The 14,434-nt window shown below is 37.4% G+C and overlaps 2 protein-coding genes and 1 long non-coding RNA gene across 3 annotated transcripts; 2 read left to right on the top strand and 1 right to left on the bottom strand.

Moving 5' to 3' along the window:
• On the top strand, positions 4,956-6,851 carry LOC18784672 (protein FAR1-RELATED SEQUENCE 5). The gene has a single exon (XM_020557385.1). It carries the CDS (start codon positions 4,956-4,958, stop codon positions 6,849-6,851), a length of 1,896 nt encoding a protein of 631 aa, XP_020412974.1.
• Positions 7,989-9,449, bottom strand: LOC109947032. The gene is made up of 2 exons (XR_002270042.1): positions 9,127-9,449; positions 7,989-8,528 (listed from the first exon to the last, which is right to left on the bottom strand). It is a non-coding gene; the product is annotated as an uncharacterized LOC109947032 (long non-coding RNA).
• Positions 10,583-12,556, top strand: LOC18787439 (fasciclin-like arabinogalactan protein 8). Its single transcript, XM_007217990.2, has one exon. The coding sequence runs from the start codon at positions 10,881-10,883 to the stop codon at positions 12,156-12,158; it is 1,278 nt and encodes a 425-aa protein (XP_007218052.1). The 5' UTR covers positions 10,583-10,880; the 3' UTR covers positions 12,159-12,556.

Raw genomic sequence — 14,434 nt, 5'->3', positions numbered from 1 at the left:
AGAGCAATTTCACAAACTGGGATGTACTTGTTTACCACTGAGCACAGACCTCGGGCTTTGACTGGTGATTAGTTCTATGTTGTCCTCAGATTAAGAGGTGAAGCATGCTCCTCCCATGGGTGGTGATATCAGGTGTAGTTAATGCACGTTAACAATTGAAGTGATTGAATTTGTATCTACATTCATTAATAGCAACCTTTACACTTATAGAGAAACAAGCAAACACGTTGTCCATTCTAACTGTTACATCAAATGTGTGTTGAAACTGATTATAGGAATATCCTCTAAATAAATGTACATATAGAGTTTTGTGAGAGTAATGGTTAGTTGGTTGCAAGGGTATGCAACTTTTGATGACTTGTTTCCTTCAGTCTGCAAAGTGGCTGAATTTAATTTCACACATAATTGTGGCTTCTAGTAGTAAACAGATTCTTGAAGAAATGAAAGGTAAATGCCATATATTATTTTCTAATCCTTCTGATTATTTCCTAGGCCAATTTAGCTTGAAGTGATTTTCTTAATAGATGCCCTTTACATGCATGTTTTTTTTGTTTTTTTGTTTTTTTTTCTTTCCTGCGGTGGCAGTTAATTTCGTACGATTTGGAATTAAGGGAAGTTCAAGAAATCGGAGTCCTGCAAATGATACAACGAAGAACCCAAGTTTCATATGGGAATGGGCTATGGTTTATGGAATGACTGAGTGGCTACTTCTTGCTATATTGGGGTTTGATCTATGATGAGCTATTCCAGAGAGAATGTAAAAAAGAAAATTCATTATTTCCTCTGCAGGTCATTGAGGGGTTTGAAGATCTGCTTGAATTTGGGGGGTGACATTTTTGTCAAATGGGACCTGCTGGATCAGCTGAGACCTGAACTGATCAGAACGCCTGGTGGTTTGTGGCGCCCTTATGTTCCAGTCATTTGGGTACATCTAGGAGACTGTGTGTTCTCTGATCTTTCTAGTTATAAAACTCAAATTATTGACGGACATGCCACTGTCATTTAAACCCTATAATAATGTAGGTTTGTAAAACAGTTTTTATGTGTGTTTCTTTAGCCTAAAATTAACTGGGTACATCTTACTACAAAAGTATTTATTGAATTACTGATTTACCCTAATATAAAATGACCAAAAAAAATATATGGAATTGTGAAACAAATATAATTTTAATAAGTACACCCTATTAACCATATTCAACCTTAATCAAGAGATTGCTTGGTGCCCATCTTTGTGATCCACGAGTCAGAATGGCTTCTTGGGGTTCCTCTTCTTTATTGTGCTGCTGATTCCGCTTCTGATACGAAGTTCCTTATGCTCTAGCGCGGCTTGGAGTAGATCCGCCTAGTGTCGCCTACACCAGCCTAGGGCCTCCTAGACCCGCCTAGACCATATCTTCCAGCTAACCTATGTAGGTGGGGTGGCCTTTGGTTTTTCTCTATGATTGAGAGAAAGTAAGAGGGTTAAATCGGGTTAGAAAGGAGATGAAGGAGGAGCTGGGATAAGCACAGAAGGTCTGAGTCAAAAAGGAGATTAAGGAATTTTGAGATAGAGTTGAGTGCCTTGAAAATATCTATTTTTTCTTTTTCTTTTTAGGTTTTGTGCATAAAAATGAATAGGCAACAATACCAATTGTTATTTTAATTAGATTCCTTGGTTTTATTAAAACACAAGGAAACCAATTCCTTGCCTTATGTATGTGACACGTTGTTGCGCTTTCTTTCTATGTCATCTCCTTATAATTTTAGCAATGATAAACAATTGTTGCCCATAGCTATATGCAAGCACACATGTAGTCGTTGCCTATTACATTTTCATTCTGGTGGCAAATTTCCCCCTCCATGAAATTGGCAACAAAATGAAATTAATAAGCGAGGATCTAAGTTTCCCGCTTTCACATATGTCAGATTACGCAAGGACTTTTAAAAGTTGTTGCCTATTGTTGTTATAGGCAAGGAGATTTTAGTCGTTGCCTAATGTTTAGTTGCCGAATTCATGTTTTCTTGTTGTGACCCTATTAACCATATTCAACCCTAATCAAGAGATTGCTTGGTGCCCATCTTTGTGATCCATGAGTCATAATGGCTTCTTGGGGTTCCTTCTTTTTTATTGTGCTGTTGATTCCGCTTCTGATACGAAGTTCCTTATGCTCTAGCGCGGCTTGGAGCAGATGAAGCCTTCTTTCTTTCTTCTCGGAACTATTTCTTGGCAACTTACCCAAGTCTCTATTGTCCCAGTTTAATTTTTTACTTTTTCAAAGTTATTACCCGTATAAAGAATTTAGTACTTTCACACGTTTAATACTCTATGATATCATGTCATTCAAAGCCTATTCTCAAACCTCCTCAAGATTCCACGAGCATTGCTCAAATCCATTCCTTTATTTATTTATTAGAATATATGCTTTACTAAAACACTATAAGATTATATATTGGAGAGGATTAAAACATTCAAAACCCAACGTGACACTGACAGCCAAGAATAAACAAGAGTTGGATTTTAAAAAGATTCGCGTTTGAAACAATCACGATGAAACGAAAAAACAAAAAAGAACACTACTGCCCAAAAATCAAATAAATGAATCTGTGATTAAGCAATTATGGCCTCGTTACTCAAATCCATTATGATCCTTATTGTGGTTAAAATTCTAAAAATATAAAATAAACTAAATATTTAAATAAATAAACAAAAGTCAAGCTAAAGTCTTTTATATGTTTAAAATTTGATATCTTCTAATATGGTGGAAAATAGCCTTAATTCTCATATCAGTGGTTGCAAATTAGAACCTGATAAATAAAAATGTAAGGTACAAATTCCATATGGACAATATATAACTTACAAATCTATAGGATATTCGAATTGACATGGTTGCAGAGCACAACATCAGGTAGTAGCCCTCCATTTGGAAGCGACACACCTTCTTTATCATTGTTCTAAGTTTTTAACCTAATTGCCAAAATTCCATTTCAGTATTTGGCCATTGATTGTTCACCACAAATTACTAGAGGCCAACAGCTAGGGGGCCGTATATGTGCTTCATTTGTTAATGGAGGGGCACAGAGTCACATGGCAGCCAATTGGGAAGCAATGCCACACATTTTAGACCATTTATTTATTTATTTTAATTTGTTTATTTTTGTTGCTTTATGCATGTGGTTGCTGCAATTGTTGCCGACAATATCCTCTGCATACCAACAACTATAGTGGGCCCCCAACTCTAAAGTCCAAAATTGAATATATAGAGATTTTATTTGTAATTTTGTAGCACTAAATTCCCATATGGGGTTGTCTTCCTTTTGCTCTATGTGTTTCGAAAATTATTTAATTTAACAAAGCATATGAAAACAATGCCAAGATTTTTTTTGCAGAATACTAAATAACTTTGTTATATGGAAGTCAAAACCTAGAAGAAGAATAAGAAGAAGAAAATATATGATCTTGTCGCATTATTGTTTATGCTTGTCATTGAGACAACTTGTCTAATCGAAACTTGTACACAAAGAAATTCGCATGCTTTCTCACTAACGTTTTTCTAGTGTTTTTTCTCTTCTTAATTTGCTGTCTCAATGTTGATAATGGATTTTACATCTTGTTCATGTTATAATGTCATAATCAGTGATTGGAAATTTGCTATTTGTCCAAACTCTCATTCACAATCTTTGATATTGCATCATTACATTTTCACATTTGGTTCAATAATATATATATATATATTAATTCAACGATGTAGTGCACATATTAAGTATCACATAAAATGAGGAATATTCTATAACAAATTGGATTCAGCCTTCTTTTATAAATGTTGGGAGAAAATTTGTTGGCATTAAGCATTACCAAATGCAAGAATACCCTGATTGTATGACGATGTGTATGGAAATCATGACGTGGTTAAAGATTCTTGTTTTTATACGTTATTATCTTGCCATGTGGTAGTGTTATGACTTTGTCAAGGTATATATGAAAAAGAAAATGAAAAAAGAAAATGAAAAGGAACTTAATGTCTCATTTGCTATAAGAAAGTCATGCTCTTGCTTCCAATTGAAGGAGAAATTATACTGTGATACGGTATTACCACGTGGCAGTGCCATGTGGTAGTACGGACTAATAAAATTATGACATCTGGCATTACTGTTGTTAGAGAGAGAGAGGAGTTTCATTAGAACACTGTTAACGCCGTTTACTCTATTCCTCTCTTTTTTATTTTATTTTTATATTTCTTTCAAAGTAAATAACCCTAACACGTGAATTGTCATTGGAGTCTGCACCAACATTCATAAAATACTTCTGCAGCCAAGAAAAGGAGCCGCCCCAAAAAAATAAAGGACTAGACTCTGCCAAAAATGGATAATGGTAAATCAAATCAATCAAACAATCCTTTACTTTATACAGCTTTTTTTTCCCCCTTATTTCTGCATGTTGTTTCCGATTGCAGGCTATAATTTTTTTTCTCAATTTATGTAGATTGTTCTTTTTAGTATTCCGATAAAGTGAAACTAGATTCACACATAGTTAGTTGCACATATATAGTTTAATTACTTTTTGCATAGCTATTTCGTTAACTTGGCTGTTTGCATGATTTTTTTTTTTTTTAAACAAAAAAAGTAGCACGCAGATGTACTTGTCAATAAGTATTTTATCAACAATTATACTCTTAATTTTTGTTTGTTTTGTTTTTAAAATGATGTTGTGGCGTGTGCAAGCAGTTATTGATATTGAAAGTGAAGAAGAAAATCCAATGATTGTCAATCGTACGGAAAATTTTGAAGAGGATTTGCTTGGAAAAGTTGTGTCCACTGAAGAGGAAGCTTATAATCTCTACAACAGTTATGCTACGAGAACTGGATTTAGTGTTCGGAGGGGACAAAAGAGATATAATACAAAAAAAGTTTTGAGGCAATTTAGTTATTTTTGTTCAAAAGAAGGTTTTCGACTAGATAGTGACCCTTCAGAAGTGAGCATGGCTAACAAATTAGAGACGAGAACAGGTTGCGAAGCTAGAATTCGATTTGCCTTCCAGAATGACAATGGTATGTGGAAAGTTTCTCATTTTGTTTACGAACATAACCATGAACTTGCTATGCCAGAAGAGAGGCAATTTTTGAGATCAAATAGAAAAGTGTCAGAAGCGCATTTGGGTGTCATTAAAACCATGGTGGATGCAGGAATAAGGACCACAAATACATACTCTTATTTATCAGAAGAAGTTGGTGGGTCTCAAAATGTTGGTTTTACAAAAAGAGATTGCTACAATGTTGTCAATAAGGAGAAAATGGTCATGATTGAAGCAGGTGATGCTCAAAGCTTGATAAACCTTTTCAAGCGCAAACAAGCTGAAGATCCTATGTTCTTTTACACAGTGCAAGTGGATCAAGAAAACCGAATGACAAACTTCTTTTGGAGAGATGGAAGGTCACGAATTGACTATGATTGTTTTGGGGATGTGGTAGTATTTGATACTACATATCGAACTAATAGGTATAACATGATATGTGCTCCTTTTGTTGGCGTCAACCACCATTGGAAAAACGTACTATTCGGTTGTGCTTTTTTATTGGATGAGAAAATTGATTCATTTATTTGGTTATTTGAGACATTTTTAGAATCAATGGGAGGTCGAAAACCGAAGACTATTTTTACTGATCAATGTCAGGCAATGGCAAATGGCATTGAAAAAGTTTTTCCTGGGGTATGTCATCATTTATGCTCGTGGCATATATCTCAAAATGCTGCAAGAAATTTGGGAAGTTATTATGGGAATCCTGAGTTTAAGCATATGTTCAACAAGTGTCTTCAAGGATATTGTGAGACAGAATTGGAATTTCAGTCTACTTGGGATGACTTATTGGCAAAATTCAACCTTACAGGCAACCTGTGGTTGAAGACATTGTATGGTCTTCGTGCGAAATGGTGTCCAGTATTTAGCCAACATATTTTCACTGCTAAGATAAAATCTTCACAAAGAAGTGAGAGCACAAATAATGTTTTTCATCAGATGTCTACTAAGACAATGAGTCTTACTCAATTTGTGCATCACTATGATAAACAAGCAGAAAAAATGCGTTCAAGTGAATTAGAAGAATCTTTTCGTTGCAATCAAGGACTCTCTTCTAGAATTGCCAAAAGCAGTGGCCTTATGAATCATGCTGCTACTATCTACACAAGAAAAATATTCAAATTATTTGAAAAGGAGTTTGTAGATAGTCTGGGAGTGATGATGCATGAAGTTGGAAGTGATGGTACAATACACTCATTTGAACTGAATGAAGAAGGTCATAAAAGAGTTTACATTGTCCAACTAAATTCATTGAATTGCAGTATTTCATGTAGCTGCAAAATGTTCGAGTCTATGGGTTTATTGTGTCGTCACACTCTAAGGGTACTAAATGTGAAATGTTGGAGTCAAATACCAAAACAATATATATTGAAGCGATGGACAAAAGATGCAAATAAAGGATTGGAGGCAAGTGAGCATGGTGAATTATTACAAACAAAGGGTAAATCATCGGTCACATTGCGACGAAATACTTTGATGCGAACAGCTTATGATGTATTGACTAAGGCATCAGAGACAGAAAATACTACTAGAATTGCTCTGCAAAAATTGAGAGAGATAGCAGGATTGATTGAAAAAGAAATGATAAAGTCAAAGGGAGAAGTTAATGCAAAAATTCATGATAGTCTTGATGATTGTAATGCAACCACATTTGATGAGACGCCAGTACGAAATCCCTCTTGTGTAAGGCCAAAAGGCATAAGCAATGCCAGATTGAAAAGTGTTATGGAGAAACGAAGAAGAAAGACATCAAAAGATATTGTTTCATCTAGTAAGAAAGTTTCATATTTTGCTTATTAATACTCACTAGTATTCATATTTTTATTTGATTTATATAAAATCCCACTAGTCTCTTCTTATTAATACTCCACAATGTTGCTTATTATTATTTTTTTTGTTTTTTTTGCAGGAAAAACCAAGCAACCAAGCAGTATAGGCCCTTCATATAACTCATCCCATGCACCACTCAGTTCAAATTTTCTTCATCCAGATGGTGTACCCATGAGTACAAATATTAACAATCATGTATGTTTTAAGATTCTTGAAATTATCTTATTATTTACAGTAAATTCGACTAATCATATATATGTTATGTTACCACTGTTATATAGGTCTATCCAGCTATAAGCTTGTTAACTACCAACGGTCATGCATATTTGCCTCCATCTAACCAAGTAATCCAATTTGTTAGTTTAAACATCAAGTTTTGTGTTTTCATTTATGAACCTAGAAAATTTAATGGTGAAATATATATATTTTTTCTTTTAGGATTACAATTCTACAGGGACATTATATCAATCCAATTTTTCTTTCACAAGTATGCTACAAAGTAGTGATTTGATGACACAGCTGAATAAGGTAATGATTCAATCGTGATTATATATCTATAGCTTATGCCTTATGCCTACTTAGGAGTATTTGGTTGATGAAGCTATATGTAATGCAGGATTCACATTCTTATGGTTATGAGCAGCAACATAATCTACATAAGTAATGCCTCCTCATATTTTATAAGGTATTGCGTAAGAACAAATAGTTATAATTATTATTTACTCAATATAAGTAATGCCTCCTTATATTTTAAGTTATCTAATTCGTTGACTCAACTTTGTGTATAATTTTGGGTGCAGGTGCAAGAGCTGTTTATGCTTGGAAATCTAGACTCATTTTGATTTAAACTCGAATATACTCTATTGGTGTTTTTTCTATTGTACAACTTGCAATGAACTATTATGATCATATTTTTGTTCTACAATCACTGGAAGCAGAATTTTTTTTTCTTCTTATTTTTACTAGTCTTTACAAAATTTCTCATTTAGATTTTAGTAGAGTATGGGTCTAAACCATATAAATTGAAAAGCGTACCCAAAAAAATACCCATCAAGCTTTGGTATGCCAAAAGAATGTGGTAATGATATGCTGGGCAACTTTCACCAATGAGATGAAATGGTATAACATTGAAAAAAGAAAATAGATGGGCAATCAATTACAAATTTAGTGAAGTGTTTACACAAACCCAATAACTTTTTGAAATGAATGAAATTTTCGTCCGTACAAGGTACAAACAGATGACAAGAAGTCCCAATTAAGTTCGTCTTCTAATCTCATACACGTGAAAAACACTCTCACCCAAGAGATATACCTTCCCTTGAACCTTTGATGAACCCAGCTAACTTCCACCTGAAACATCCTCCTCAAGTTCGTGGGACTGCTTGCTTGCGTCTCACAAGCAGTCCACTCCCTCACATTTCTCTTCTCTCTGCCGTGCTCTCTCTCTTTCTCTCTTTGGTGCGACACAAGCACACACACGTGCACACAGTGCACATCGAAAACACAAGGCAGCTGAAAGCACAAGCCATCCATAAAGCTAATTGATATTGTCAATCACAACAGCAACTAGAGAAGAATTATTGCTACCAATCAACACCAGCTACACCTTTTCACTCCACTAACGAGGGATATCCAACAGTTTGCACCCTAAAAACATTAGAGAAACAAGCTCAATTAAGCAGTAATATGCTCGAATTGTTTGTAAGGTACAACAAAATAGCAACAGAACAGAGAAAGGGTTGCTCTTGCTACCCAAATTGTTTGTGTTTGAATAAACAGAGCAATTACTCAAATCATATGAAAGAAAAAAAAAATCTGTTAGGACATATAGAATTAACCAAATCGTTCCATTAACAACATACCCAAACCAAATTAACTCACTCATCACCTTGGAAACTGAGAAATAAAATCATGTATCAGTTGCAATAAGGAAATGCAAGAAAAATAAAACCCCAATAGTGCCAGATCATTTTTCAATCTGCAGGTTATGCTATGAAAAACAAATCTAAATTAAACTCCTTCCATCTCACAAATCAAGACATTCCAAATAAAAATTGAAACAAAACCAAAACCCCAAAAGTGAAGCAAACCATGCCAAACATATAAAACAAAAAATTGCAGTAAGATTCTAATTCGAAAAAAATTTGAAGAAACTTAAACCAAAAGACTACAAGAAATAAATGAATACAGAGAGTCTAGTTGGAAATCTGGTGAGAAAATCTTATGAAATGGAAGGTAGCCTTACTTTCAAACTTGGAGAAGAGGAGTTGGAGCGTGGGATGAGATCTCCCATAATTCTTCGTCCAAAACAAAATCGAGGAACTAACGAGCCCCAAAAAAAAAGGAAACAGAGTGCAAAAAATTGGAAAAAAAGAAGAAAAGATCTGCAAAAATGGGGAAACAAAATCAGCAGAGATCCTAAGAAAAAGAGATCCATAGTTTTCTGGCTGAAAAAGGTATTCTTTTTTTCAGAAGTATTTTATGAATGTTGGTGCAGACTCCAATGACAATTCACGGGTTACTTTGCTTTGAAAGAAACAGAAAAAAAAATTAAAAAAAGAGGAAGAGAGTAAACGGCGTTAACAGTCGTTCTCATGAAACTCTTCTCTCTCTCTCTAACAACAGTAATGCCAGATGTCATAATTTTATTAGTCCGTACTACCACATGGCACTGCCACGTGGTAGTACCGTATCACAGTATAATTTCTCCAATTGAAGGAGACCTACTGCTTGGCAAAACTTTGTACAATGCATTCCACTTTTACCTTTCTTCTTTCCCTTTTTAACACAATATATTTGTCTTGAACTCGAACGTTTCAAGGAAAAAGAAATTCACTTCTTAATTGTAGGGTTTCTTCAAGGGACTTTTTTTTTTTTTGCACGCCATTAAAGTTGGTTATATATTGATAAATAAATCACATTTAAAAATATTTTAAAAAAAGTTGGTCGTATATAATGCCTTGCATTTATTTGAAGATTTCCATTTGGAAAGCAGTTACAGCTGTGTTTTGGAGGACAGCCTCACAAGTCAGAACCAAAACGTAAAGAGGATCAAAAATGGGTGGGGGTTTATGGTTAGCCACTGACTCAAATCTTTCCTAATAATTTAGGGCACCCCTAAAAGCCTTGGTCCAGAACAATATTCTTTGCCTTTGAACAATCATTATATATACATACATGGAGGACTGACATTACGCAATTTACTTATATGGAAAACGATGATAAGACAATGCAGTGTTGGTACCAAACACACTAACATGCATATGGACCATCCTTTTTTAACAAGTACAACACTAGCAAGAAAGTAAAATGCTAAAGATAGTGGCGCGTAATTGACGTATTGTTGCGAGTGAAATTCATGTTATGTAAGCGATTGATGCATTGTGACACAAATAACTCAGTTGTATTAACGGTTTACAATCACTCACACAAATCATAAGAAAATCCCCAATACAAGGTTCGAAAGTAACACGAACTGAAGCATGCATTGACCTTTGGTTGAAGAACCCCAACCCTCCCAACCTAGGAGACCAAACCCAAGGTTTCTCAACTTATCACCTGGGGTTTAGAGCCGTTACCCAAGAACCCATTTTGACAATTTCCATCCATCATTTCATTTCCCATAATAATCACGTCCACTTCATCCACTTTTACCTTTTGTTGCTACAAGCCCACAACATAATCACAAATCATCCTTATCCCAACGGAAACCCACCAAGAGGATAAGGACATTCAAGTAATTTCATCCAAAAGAAACAGAATATAAGAAGCACCAAGCAACCCATCTCTGCCACATAACACAAAACCCATGCTTTCCATTTCCAGCTGTGAAGAAAAGCACTTTGCCTCCCTCCACATGGCCCTTCCTAAACCTAACCACTGTTAAACCCAACCAAAACCCCCTTAACCGTAGTTAACTCCCCAAAACCCATCTCTTTTAACTCATAAAACTCTCTCTCTCTCCCTCCCTCTCTCTCACTCACTCACTCAAAACCAAAAATGGCCTCACTGAGCAGAGCTCTCTTCCTCCTCTCTCTCTTGGCCCTCACCGCCACAATCTCATCAGCCCACAACATCACTGAAATTCTCTCCGCCTTCCCAGACTACAGCCAATATAACAGCTTCTTGACCCAAACAAAGCTAGCTGACGAGATCAACACCCGCCAAACAATCACTATCCTTGTCCTGAACAACGCCGCCATCTCCGCCCTCGCAGCCAAACATCCCCTCTCCGTCGTCAAGAATGCCCTCAGCCTACACGTCCTCCTGGACTACTACGACCCCACGAAGCTCCACCAAATCTCCAAGGGCTCCACCCTCAGCACCACCCTCTACCAGACCACCGGCCACGCCCCGGGAAATCTCGGCTTCGTCAACATCACCGACCTCCAAGGCGGCAAGGTTGGCTTCGGCTCCGCGGCTCCCGGCTCCAAGCTCGACTCCAGCTATACCAAATCTGTCAAGCAGATTCCGTACAACATCTCAATTTTGGAAATCAACGCTCCGATCATCGCTCCCGGGATCTTGACGGCGCCGGCTCCTTCCGCCTCCGACGTCAACATAACGGCGCTGCTCGAGAAAGCCGGCGCCAAGACGTTTGCGTCACTGATCATATCGAGCGGCGTCATCAAGACGTACCAATCGGCGGCCGAGAAAGGCTTGACGATCTTCGCTCCCAACGACGAGGCGTTTAAGGCGAAGGGCGTGCCGGATCTGAGCAAGCTCACCAATGCGGAGGTGGTCTCCATCTTACAGTTTCATGCCGTTGCTGGTTACACTCCGATCGGCACATTGAAGACCTCCAAGTCTCCGATTAGCACTCTGGCGACGAACGGAGCCGGGAAGTTCGATCTGACCACGACGACAGCCGGCGACCAGGTCACGCTTCACACCGGAGTCGACTCGTCCCGAGTGGCCGACACGGTTCTCGACGCGACTCCCCTCGCCATCTTCACCATCGACAATGTGCTTCTTCCACTCGAGCTGTTCGGAAAATCTCCGTCGCCGGCTCCGGGGCTAGAGCCATCCGCCGCCCCGTCGCCGGCCCCAGTACTCGCTCCGACTCCCTCTACCGTTGAAACGCCATCGCCTTTGCCCGCTTCACCGCCTGCACCGCCATTGGAGACGCCGGAGGGAGCGCCGTCTGAGGCTCCGTCTGCTGAGTCGGAGAACAGTACATCGGGTGACGGAGCTGGTCACGTGGCCTCGCCTGCATTGATGATGACTGTACTGGTCACTGTCTGTGCCACTGTTATTTCCTCCGTTGTCTTGTCCTGAACGGTATTTTCACGTGTCTGTTAATTTATTTTGTTTTATCTTTTTTTTTTTTTTTTTTTTTACTTCTTAATTATTTTGTTACTTTGTAGTGGTTTGAGGTTTTATTGTTATTATTTTACTCCGTTGTTACCGGTTAGAGACCATAGAGGCTTTTTATTTGTTAATTTTGTTTTTATTTATTGATATTTTTAATTTATGGGTATCTGCGCATTTTAGCAGTTGTGCTGGGAGAAGTAATCGTGTGTGTTGCGTCTATTATTATTAATATGGTGATTTGATGATATGTTCACGATTGTAAAATCCAAGCGCATGGATTGGTGTATCTGACAGTGAGCCAACATGCGTCCACAGTGCTCGTGGCACTGTGTATTAATTTAATATACTATTCGAAATTTGTAGAGACCGCTTTATTTACAGTAAAATTCGTTCACTTATTTAATTTTTCGGCCAAGTATTTGTTCGTTCCTTCCAAAACTGAAGGTCAGGCTGTTTTCTTTAAAACCTATGCCATGGAAAAGTAGGGTGAATAAATGGGTCAAATAATTGAATAAATATGTGGATTAGATCAGTTGGACTGTCGAGCTCGCTGAAATTCGATTCTCTTTTCCGTTTATTAGAGTAGTTAGAACGGTTATGCATAACACTACACCTGGATGAGTAAATACTCTGGACCAACTCCAAACACTACATTTTCTATACTTTCACTTCTTATGTATTTGAAATTGAAAGCAGCCTAACAGTGGGTTCCAGCAAATTCAAAAATCAAACATTGAATTTGAAACCAAGTAGACGGTATGACCTAAAAAAAAGAAGAAAGAAAGCAAGTAGACCAAGAATAACATAATCACCACCAATCATGGGCCAAGAGAGGCCCACCAAGAGGTAGGGCCTTCTTGACATCCTCCTCCTTGCATTATACTCCAAGGGGTCGTTTGGTACGGCGGACTGTCATGGACTGGACTAAATTCTAGGACTGTCTTGGATTAGTTCGGATTGGCCTAAGCTGGATTAAGTACTGAGCTACGTTTGGTACTGCGTCGGACTAAAGAGCTGGATTGTAAAAATAGTGAAGACCTATGTTTGGTGCTGTGTCGGACTAAAAAATAATTTTGTTATTAATTTATCTCTTTTTCTGTTTTTAGTTTTTTTTTCTAGCCTTTTCTTCTTCTCTTCTCTCTCTCTCTCTCTCTCTCTCTCTCTCTCTCTCTCTCTCTCTCTCTCTCTCTCTTTTCTTTTTGTTATTTTCTTCTTCTTTTTACCTTCCTATTTCATTCAAAAATATATATTTTTTCTACTTACCTTTCTTTTTCCACTGTGACCACCCCAAAAAAAAAACAAAAAAAACCTCTCTTTTTCCAACAAAAAAGCCCCCAAACCATTCAAAAACACTTTTTCTTTCTTTATCTCTCGAAACCACCATATTTCTCCAGACTAACCCAAAACCTTCATCTCCTTGCTGCAGAAAAAATAAGGAAGCTTGCTACAGAAAAAATAAGGAAGCTTGCTTCCTTGGCCTCCCTAGTTTTGATTTCGGGTCTTTCAATTGGCCTTTGGGCTAGCTAGATCTGCTTCCGCATCTCCTTCTATTGTTGGAGGTCTTTATTGGCAGAGGCTTGCTAGATGACAGAGCCAACTCATTGATTTGAGCTCTTTCTCTGTCTCTTGAATTCCACCAGGAAAACTTTTCCTCCTTCCCTTTCAATTTGGCCAATGGTTCAATCATATTATTGGATATTGAACTTTTTGGTTTTGTTAGTTTCCTGAGTTTATGTCTATATATCAATCTGCCTTTTGACTAGCCCAAGCCAACTTGGAACGGCAACTATAGCTAATTGAGACTCATCAGCAAGTTTCGATTGGAACTGTAGTTGTGGGGTTTTGAATTTGATTCAAGCAGTTCGGACTCGCGTGTTCAAAATAGCGCTCTCGCTATTTTGCGAACCACATTTCGGCATCGCTATGTTAGACAAGCGAGTCCGGGGTTTTTAACATTGATGGACTATACAATCCCATTTAACTTAATCCTTTTCTTTACCAAACATGGGTTTTAAGTATTATATAGCACAGTCCAGTCCAGTGAGGCATAGTGAGGCATACCAAACATGGCCCAAAAGAGTAATGCTAGGCTTACCATATTTTTATACCACATTGTGTATCACCTCTCTAATAGAGATGGAGTCCACAAATACAATGAGGCTCACCTCTATTAGAGAGGTAGTACACAATGTGGTATGAAAAATATGGTAAGCCTAGCATTTTCCTACCCGAAAAACCAT

The sequence above is a fragment of the Prunus persica genome, chromosome G2 (genome assembly GCF_000346465.2).
Source record: "Prunus persica cultivar Lovell chromosome G2, Prunus_persica_NCBIv2, whole genome shotgun sequence".
Lineage (NCBI taxonomy): Eukaryota > Viridiplantae > Streptophyta > Magnoliopsida > Rosales > Rosaceae > Prunus > Prunus persica.
Note: the sequence above shows the minus strand (reverse complement) of the source record. Positions and strands in the feature narration are given on the sequence as shown.